The 9,408-nt window shown below is 43.4% G+C and overlaps 2 protein-coding genes across 2 annotated transcripts in view; one reads left to right on the top strand and one right to left on the bottom strand.

The window, feature by feature from the left end:
• Nucleotides 1-236: 236 nt before the first annotated feature.
• LOC104822796 (histidine kinase 3-like) lies at nt 237-5,241 on the top strand. The gene is made up of 11 exons (XM_010554145.2): nt 237-752; nt 1,224-1,505; nt 1,590-1,759; nt 1,832-2,044; nt 2,141-2,327; nt 2,405-2,456; nt 2,548-2,777; nt 2,858-2,956; nt 3,049-4,154; nt 4,247-4,608; nt 4,705-5,241. The coding sequence occupies exons 1-10, from the start codon at nt 237-239 to the stop codon at nt 4,518-4,520; spliced, it is 3,129 nt and encodes a 1,042-aa protein (XP_010552447.1). The 3' UTR covers nt 4,521-4,608; nt 4,705-5,241.
• A 448-nt stretch (nt 5,242-5,689) lies between these two features.
• Nucleotides 5,690-9,408, bottom strand: part of LOC104822795 (calmodulin-binding transcription activator 4-like) — a 5,609-nt gene continuing 1,890 nt past the window's right edge. The window contains exons 7-14 of the mRNA XM_010554144.2: nt 9,143-9,408; nt 8,953-9,041; nt 8,627-8,708; nt 8,313-8,539; nt 7,453-8,138; nt 6,773-7,346; nt 6,211-6,516; nt 5,690-5,978 (exon numbers count right to left, since the gene is read on the bottom strand). Coding sequence (XP_010552446.1) covers nt 5,877-5,978; nt 6,211-6,516; nt 6,773-7,346; nt 7,453-8,138; nt 8,313-8,539; nt 8,627-8,708; nt 8,953-9,041; nt 9,143-9,408 — 2,332 coding nt within the window. The 3' untranslated portion in view covers nt 5,690-5,876. The remainder of the gene's footprint in view (nt 5,979-6,210; nt 6,517-6,772; nt 7,347-7,452; nt 8,139-8,312; nt 8,540-8,626; nt 8,709-8,952; nt 9,042-9,142) is intronic.

The following is a 9,408-nucleotide window of genomic DNA, read 5'->3' as shown; positions in this document are numbered from 1 at the left end:
CCTTGTTTTGTGCTAATCTGACCCGTTTCTGTTTCTGGGTTTTGTTCTTCTTTTCGTGGGTGGCTAACAGGATAAACCCGAAATTCTTGGTCGGGATTTCTGATTCCGCGATTCTCTCCCCTTTTGTACAGTGTTTGTTCCTTCTTGGGTCCTTGAAGTCCCCTTCTTCTCTGTGTCTAATCTTCTTCAAACTACCCCGTTTCTGGGTTTTTTTTGGTCCCTTTAGCGATTGGTGGATGAATCTGTTCCATGTGATTGGGTTTGGCCTGAAAGTGGGGCATCTCTTCTGGATGCTATGCTGTTGGGTCATCTCCTTAATTTCCATGAACTGGTTCGGTGATGGTGGGATCGAGGACAAGTCACCTCTGCTTGGCAGTTCTGTCGGTGACTCAGAGAAGACAAAAATGGCAGTGAAGAAGAAGAAGATGTGGTTCTGGAACAAGATCTCCAACAGCTGTCTCAAGATCCAGACTCTCTGGCACCATTTCATGGGTTCCATTAGATTCGGCAAGACCTGGTGGAGGAAGCTCTTGGTCGCGTGGGTCATCGGCTGGGTCCTGCTCTCGTTCTGGACATTCTGGTACTTGACCTCACAGGCTATGGAGAAGAGGAAAGAGACTCTGGCAAGTATGTGCGATGAGAGAGCTCGGATGCTTCAGGACCAGTTCAACGTCAGCTTGAATCATGTCCAAGCCATGTCGATCTTGATCTCCACTTTCCACCATGGGAAGAACCCTTCTGCCATCGATCAGGTACTTGATGAATGGATTCACTCACTGTTTGCCCTTAATTCATTGTTTCCTTTTGTATTCTTACAACCTGAATGGTTATGATATCCTCGTATCTGTAAACTGATCCCCAGATTACTGGAGCTCTGATTACTGTCTGAAAATCATGTCAATGCTGCATAAAGAGTGGGGAAAAATCAGTGGTTCATGCTGTGTAGGATGTAATCCAAATATCAGATTGCTATGTATCTTGAACTGAAACTCGGATTATCTCCTCTGTAAATGATTTGAAACTTGCTTAACGATCTTGTACCTTAGCATACGATTTTGCCGTTTGATCAATGCCGGTGTTCTTCATGCCAAATTCTGCAAATCTTGATTGTGCGTTCTCTTGTATAAAAACTGCAAAGTTTTCACCTTTCTGAGCTATTCTTGGTGACCCATTTCCCGGTCGTGTGGGGCGAAACAGAAACTAACCGGTAGAAACTTGTGTAGAGGACATTCTCCGAGTATACAGACAGAACAGCGTTTGAGAGACCACTCACCAGTGGAGTTGCTTATGCCGTGAGGGTGCTCCATTCAGAGAGAGAGCAGTTCGAAATGCAACAAGGTTGGCGTATTAGGAGGATGGATACTTTAGAACAGAATCCAGTTCATAAGGATGATTATAACCCCGAAGCTTTGGAGCCATCCCCTTTACAAGATGAATATGCTCCCGTCATCTTCGCCCAAGATACCATTTCTCACGTCGTTTCTCTCGATATGCTGTCCGGAAAGGTAAGCCCTTTCTCCAGTTTTAACGTCTTGTCCTAATCTGTGGATCATATTTTGAGTCGATCTTGTTGGTTTCGTTATTGACAGGAAGATCGTGAAAATGTGTTACGGGCAAGAGAATCGGGAAAAGGGGTCCTTACAGCTCCTTTTCCACTGCTAAAGACAAACAGGCTCGGCGTGATATTGACATTTGCGGTCTACAAGAGGGATCTCCCCCCAAACGCTACTCCGGACGAGAGGATCGAAGCTACAAACGGGTGAGAACCATATGCCGGTAAAACTGTATGTATATGCCGTCGAATCATATGCTTATCCTCCGTTTTTTGTAGGTATCTCGGGGGAGTTTTTGACATAGAATCTCTGGTAGAGAAGTTGCTTCAACAGCTTGCAAGCAAGCAAGATATCCTCGTGAATGTTTACGATACTAGTAATAGCTCTCACCCGATTAGCATGTATGGTTCGAATGTGGCGGAAGACGGGCTGGAACATGTTAGTCTACTAAACTTTGGCGATCCTTTCAGAAAGCACGAAATGCGTTGCAGGTAGTATTCATCATCGGTTTCCTCTGCTGTAGTAACCTATGCTTTACGAAATTTTGAGTCATAATTTCATGTTTTTGGGCATTATTCTTTATGTAGATTTAAGCAGAAGCCGCCATGGCCATGGCTATCGATAGGCACATCGATCGGTATCCTTGTGATCGCGATGCTTGTTGCGCATATTTTCCATGCAACCATTAGCAGGATTCACAAAGTCGAAGAAGATTTTCACAAAATGGAGCAGCTCAAGAAAAAGGCCGAGGCCGCTGATATCGCAAAGTCTCAGGTACTTCACGTTCTCAGTTAATCGCTTTCACATTCTACCGAAAAAAGATTTAAGATTTAGCTTTCGTTTCTGTGCAGTTTCTTGCCACTGTATCCCACGAAATCCGAACTCCCATGAACGGTGTTCTTGGTATGCAAAAACCGTCTCTCTACCTCTTTGATCTTCACCCCTCAATTCAAGAATCCGATTTCGAGTGATGGGTATTTGATTTCCTGTGTAGGAATGTTGCATATGCTCATGGACACGGAGTTGGATGTTACGCAGCAAGATTACGTCAGGACAGCGCAAGCCAGCGGAAAAGCTTTAGTCTCGCTGATAAATGAGGTCTTGGACCAAGCAAAGATCGAATCTGGTAAGCTTGAGCTCGAGGAAGTCCGGTTCGATCTCCGAGGAATATTAGATGACGTTCTTTCCCTCTTCTCTGGAAAGTCCCAACAAAAAGGGGTCGAGGTAACATATATAGTGTTTTCCGTTTCAACGTTTGCCTGAATCATGAAACATATTGTCTGAATTTTCGGCATTGATCGCAGTTGGCAGTGTACATTTCCGATCGTGTGCCAGAGATGTTAATTGGCGATCCCGGGAGGTTTCGTCAGATAATGACGAATCTGATGGGTAACTCAATTAAGGTTAGAGCTTTTGTATCATGCGTTCTTTATGGATCGCTCGGTTTAAATGATAATCCGTAAAGCTGATCGTCTTTTTTCGTTCTACCGGCCAGTTCACGGAGAAAGGACACATTCTTGTGACGGTTCATTTGGTGGAGGAGATACTTGAAACCATTGAATTCGAGACAGAAACATCGCCAAGAAACACGTTAAGCGGGTTTCCCGTTGCAGACAAGCGAAAGAGCTGGGAAAAATTTAAAGCTATTTCCTCGGATGCCCATCGAAGCTTCTCTCCCTCGGCTTCTGAAATCAATTTGATTGTCTCAGTCGAGGACACAGGGGTCGGGATCCCATTAGAAGCTCAGTCCCGTATTTTCACCCCTTTTATGCAGGTCGGACCATCCATATCTCGAACCCATGGTGGCACGGGCATTGGCCTAAGCATAAGCAAATGTCTGGTCGGGCTGATGAAGGGAGATATTAGTTTTTCGAGCATTCCCAAGGTCGGGTCTACCTTCACGTTCACCACTGTTTTCGGTAAGGGCTTACGCATGGCCGATAGGAAAAGCCAATCCATAGCCTTCGAGTTCCGGGACATGGCAGCTGTGGTCGTGGACGATAGGTCCACGAGGGCTAAAGTCTCAAGGTACCATTTTCAGCGTCTTGGGCTCCATGTTGAGGTAGTTCCTGATCTCGATCATGTTCTACGGTTCTTGAAGAGTAGCGTTACGACCGTGAAAATGGTATTCATAGAGCAAGAAATATGGAACCGGGATTGCGGTATATCGTACGTTTTCACCAAAAAGCTGCAGAAATCTTATTCCGTCGATGCCCCGAAGCTGTTTTTGCTCGCGAGTTCCGTTGAGTCGTCGAGATCGGATGCTCCAATCAGTGGTTTTTTCGCTCCGACGGTGATAATGAAGCCGTTGAGGGCGAGTATGTTAGCCGCAACTCTGCAGCGAGTGATGGGAATCGGGAACAAGGAAACTCCTCTCAACAGGGAAATCCCGGCATTGAGTCTGAGGAATCTTCTTCTCGGGAGAAAGATTCTAATCGTCGACGATAACAACGTAAACCTCAGAGTGGCGGCTGGAGCTCTGAAGAAATACGGAGCTGAAGTTGTTTCAACGGATAGCGGAATAAAGGCCGTCTCTTTGCTCAAACCGCCGCATAAGTTCGATGCTTGCTTCATGGACATTCAAATGCCCGAAATGGATGGGTATGTCGGGTATTCCTTTCTTACGATTTCGAGAATGTTTCGGTACGGAAGGCATTGAATTTGTAATGGTTTGTAACCCTTTCTTGAAACAGATTCGAGGCAACTAGGAGAATACGCGAAATGGAACGGGAGATTAACGGGAGAATTCAGAGCGGGGAGGAGGCATCCGAAGACGAACAGCGGAACAGGACAGCGTCGAGCTGGCATGTCCCGATACTGGCAATGACGGCGGATGTGATCCAGGCAACACACGAGGAATGTCTGAAATGCGGAATGGATGGTTACGTGTCGAAACCCTTTGAAGCAGAGCAGTTGTACCGGGAAGTCTCTCGATATTTTCAGTCTCTTTCGGACTCGGATTCATGAGAGATGGTGGCGACCTCTCGGTCAGGTCAGGGTCGATAAAAAAACACGCTGACAGACAACGAGCGATCCTTCCTCGGGGTCAAGAACCGTAAGCAAAGTATCTCTGTTCTGTCACTTGATTCATCGAAACTCGATTTCCGTGAACTGACTGATGGTGTTTTCTTTCATGTCTCTGGGTCTGAAGAATTGATTTCGCCATTGAAGGAAGGTAAAGAGTGTAAATAGAAGGTAAAGAAGTTTAGTGCAGTGTGTATCTTTCGCCCTTTTCGGCTGGCCTTTGTCGGACCGAAGAAGAAGATGATGCTATTCAAGTGTGAAGTCGAGGAGAAGGATGAAGAATTCATGGTGTGCATATCATGTAGGATCATCATCATCATCATGATAAGAGGCATCTTCTTCCTTTGATATTTAAACAACAAACGAGAAGGCAGCCGGAAAGCGAAAAAGATAAAAAGGAAAAGGAGATGTTATGTAGACAGTACAAATATATATATATATATAGATATAACCATTGTATGTACAACTACACACGTTCGATTCAGTTGTGACAAAAAAAAAAGTTGAAGATAACTGTCTGCTGCATGGCTGTAGTAGTGTAGTGTTCTTTCGCATTGTTTATGTTCATAGTTTTGTAATGATTTCAGTGTCGATATATGTATATATATGTGTGTATGAATATGTTTGTATAGATACAATACAATGTGGTGGATGCTTTCTTGTAGGGTTGTCAATCGGGCCGGTCTAAGTCTGGACTCGATCCGAGGGTTTCAGACTCTGGTCAGTCCAATTTTTTTAACTCTAAATAATCAAAATCGAAGTCTTAGATTTTGGACCCCGTTAAATTTGGTTTATAAAATTTATTTTTTATTCTTTTTATTAATTTGTTTTGAAAAAAAATTCGGGTATGCAGATGAAATGAGTATGCTCTGGAAATCCAAAAATTTTCGGATCTAAATATCTTGTTCCAAAACCTGTGATTTTTCAAGTTGGATCGGATTTAAAGTATCGGGCCAAAATTGACACCCAACTTTCTTATAGGGGTGATCATTTCGGTTAGAAAATTTAATTTTTGGAGAAACTAAATCGTACATATCAAATCGAATAATTTTTCGATTTTAATTTGGTACAATTGAATAAATGATGTCCGAACTAAATCGGTTAAAATCCGATAGGCGACAAACCAAACCTGAATTCGAACTGAATTGAAACCATTTAGTTTAATTTAGTCTCACGGTGTCAGACTAAGAACATTTACAGAGTATACAAAATCTAAGGGCTTTTAGTAGGAATCATATTTATATCTGAAACTACTACCAATTAATTTACATACTAAACTAATCTAAGAGACTATACCACTCAATGTAACAAGGACAAGTCGTCTTTGTCCATTTCAGCCATATCCAACACTGTGTCTGATGCTGACGCTGATGCTTCTGTCTCGCTTGTTCCAAGCTCCGCCTGCAAAAAATCCAACAACTGTAAGAAACAGACAAGATGGTATTCTGTATCACAACTTCCTCATGGTTACTTGCAATCCAAGCTACTTCCAAAACCTCAAGTCAACTGTTGCTTGTATTCCAAGTCTCTTCATTCACAACAGGACATTGTTATCTGGGTCATTCAACAGCGCGCGTGTGTGTGTGTGTGTTTTTTTATATATATTTTAAGAAAACCGATATCTTTCTCATACCTTGGCTTGATAGAATCTTCCCAGCATGCGGCGATATTGCTGCTGAGCGTCGGGAGAATTGACCATCGACAGGACGCGAGAGAAAGCCTCGTTCACAGTTCCATCGACTTTCGTCTTTCGAAACACCTTTAGAATGTCTTCTTCATCTTCACCCTCCTCCTCTTTGTCCGGAGTTTCTGCGTCTTGTCTGAACCCTCGTAGCCCGACGCCTTTTCTTCTCCACCTGAGTACGACCTTATCCAGAATTCCCACTGCCCAACATATCACCTTGTAATGCTTCCTCACCTGATAACCTCTCACATGTGCCTGCCACCCAAAAGAAAAAATAAGATCAGAACTTGTGGAGCAACATATATCGGCTTGAGAAATTCGCCCTGTGGGTGTTAATTGTTAAGGATATACATATATCCCGCGAGAATCTTTCTCAAACTGATTTGCTTTTACGTAAAATCTTCTGCTTTCCTAATTCTTCTCTTCACTAAGCTGTATATATCTTCGTGTAAATCATTCTTAATAAATATGCAAAACTTTACAAATCTCTTTGCTTATATTAATTGCGTACCTGTATCTTCACAACCTTCTGGCGAAGTGCTAGAAAATCTTTACGCCCTTTCCAGCCACGATATTTCTTCTGAACAGATAAAGCTGCGGAATTGTAGTCCCGTGCATTTCCAAAGGCTAACTTTGACACGGCTGACAGCCCTTGGAGATCTTCGGAATGAAACCCGTACTCCCGTAGACAAGCTTCTTCTCTTTGTTGTCTCTTTCTGAATGAATGTGCACGGAATGCAGCTTGTATTCTCGCCGCTGCTTGAGCAGCATTTCTGACAGCTTCCAGCGTGTCTTTTAGTGAAAGCTGATCCTCGGTGCCTGGAAGAAGACTCGGTTTCGAGATGGAACTCACAGTTATTTCTGCTTGCACTTGAGCAGAGTCTTTGGAAATCTCGGTTTCTTCGAGTGAGAGAGAGGAGAGATGGTTTGTTAGAGCCACCTCTGATAGATAACCTGCAAGACCTTTGTGACCACTAGAAGCAGCAATCGAAGCTGCAGTTTTTCCAATCGGGTCTTGTGAACATGGATCTGTCACTGCTCCTGCAGATGCCCCCAAAGCTATTAAGGCAGCCACCAATTTTTCCCTGCAAAGGCAAAGCGAGCGTTATCCATAATAGCTTTATCAAGAACAATAGACCCATTTCTAAATCGAGACTGTTATTTAAGAGAATGTGTGTCTATGCTCCTCACCGCCCAAAGCGTGCAGCCCAATGAAGAGCACTCCAGCCATTAATATCTCGGAAATCGACGCTGACTCCATGTCTGAGAATCGGGTTCAGTGCCCATTCGAAGCCCAGCCCTGCAACCATATGGATAATACCTTGTTCTTTCTTGGACAGGGAGGAAGATCCTGTACCTTCTCCTAGTGATCTGGAAGATAGCCATGAATGCAGCTTGTCTCTAAGCAGTTCCTGTAGAAGCCAATCAACTGTGCTCGGTGATGTCCCGTTGCCGTCTAGGATGGCTTCTATGACATGGCTCCATTTATCATCATCATCATCAGCTTCCAGTTTCCTCGACAAATTATCAATGCCTGACTCTAGATTATCTTTTCTGTCCGATTTCTGATCTGACAGAAGCATTTGTACAAACCTTACAAGTAATAACAGCTCATCCGGATTTGTAGATGTTTGTGGCATATTGCATCTGGTGCAATATTGGATGGTATTATCGCGATACTCAAACTCCCTTATTTGACTACAAGAAACCCGGTTCCCAGAGGTAATGCACAAAGTGACTTTGCCCGGTGGAAAGGGAGGGGCTTCACACTGAAGAACACCTTCCTTAATGATCTTAAGAGGAACCTCGGTACTCCCGAACATGCATCTCCAAGTCGATTCTGTCGGATCACAGAGAAATGATCCAACAATTATGACCTGCAAGACCAGATGGAAGCCTCAAAAGGAAAGTCCATTCATGATTTGCATTCATTAGGGCACAAATCGACAGAAAGCGGCAGTAAAAATATGTCGGAGAATATCGATTACTAGAGCAGAAGTATGCAAAAACCGAGCACCGGAATCTCGGGAAAAGATATATGGATTGTGCACCTTTGTAGTTTCATTGGCACAGCCCCAGTTCGGTGATATTTCCTGGATTGTAAACTTTTGCGCATGTGCAACTGTCAGACTCACTTCCTGTTCAAGGGGTATCCGTGCTCGCCCTTGGTCGCTCATCGTTCCATAGTATTTAGCATCATTTTCATGATGGGCTTCCAGTACAGAAGAATATGCACGTACATTGAAAGATGCATGTTCTTGAGGTAACAAGTAAGAAGCTGAAATTTAAGACGATTATCATCAACGGCCAAGCACAAACAAAATAAAAAAGCATATGAAAGTTATTAACAAGCAGATATTCATACACTGCTCGATCTGAGTGCTATAATCCCAGTTGGAATCATCTTCTACTTCAGGCAGCAATCCTTTTGAAGAACGTGTAATTTCCTGCGTTTAGCACGAAGTAAATTCCTAGATCAGAAAGTTAAAATTCAGGGCAATTTGTCCTTTAGACATTATCAGAGATTAGTAAACCAACAACATCTCGTCTACCGAAGGAAGAAATTCAGAACTGAATACATTCGTGTGTTCATCGACCATGTCCCCGTGAAAGTTGTGGTTAGTTTAGGAATCCCTTCTAGAAACTAATCGACAGATACAGATGTTTTCCAATCAAGTACAGGAGAACCACCTCAGTGTCAAGAACTAGAGAAGCCTCACATGTCTCCAGCATATCCTTCCAAGATTCAGATGCTTCATCTCCACATTCTTCTATACTACCTGTGGTAAGAAGAGACCTCTTTACTCTTAAACCAAAGCAGTAAACGGGGACGAGGAAAAGCGTAAAAAAACCCCAAAGTTTTGTGAATTAGATGGCATACCCGAATCGTTCTTAACGAGCATGAGGTTGTTAGAATGGTCATGGTTTCCAACATAACCCCCATAACATCTCTCTAGTTTGTTACTCTCAAGTCTGTAAGGCGCAGTTGTTGTCTGAGCAGAGTCAGGGATCTCCCTCCTACACTCGGGGAATCCTACGTTTTCATTATGACAGACGAGTGGATCTATACAGTTAGCATTATCATCTCCCAGACTCAGTTGTTCCTCGAGCCTTCTCAAAGCCTGCTTAACTTCAAAGTCGGAAGAG

The sequence above is a fragment of the Tarenaya hassleriana genome, unplaced genomic scaffold, assembly GCF_000463585.1.
Source record: "Tarenaya hassleriana unplaced genomic scaffold, ASM46358v1 Cleome373, whole genome shotgun sequence".
NCBI classification, from domain to species: domain Eukaryota; kingdom Viridiplantae; phylum Streptophyta; class Magnoliopsida; order Brassicales; family Cleomaceae; genus Tarenaya; species Tarenaya hassleriana.
Note: the sequence above shows the minus strand (reverse complement) of the source record. Positions and strands in the feature narration are given on the sequence as shown.

What these genes read in the sequence shown, in the direction of transcription:
- LOC104822796 (XM_010554145.2), top strand. Translation starts at nt 237, where the DNA reads ATGAATCTGTTCCATGTGATTGGGTTTGGCCTGAAAGTGGGGCATCTC. An exon ending in TCCCATGAACGGTGTTCTTG is followed by an intron (nt 2,457 to 2,547) that starts GTATGCAAAAAC and finishes TTTCCTGTGTAG; the next exon opens with GAATGTTGCATATGCTCATG. An exon ending in TGATGGGTAACTCAATTAAG is followed by an intron (nt 2,957 to 3,048) that starts GTTAGAGCTTTT and finishes TCTACCGGCCAG; the next exon opens with TTCACGGAGAAAGGACACAT.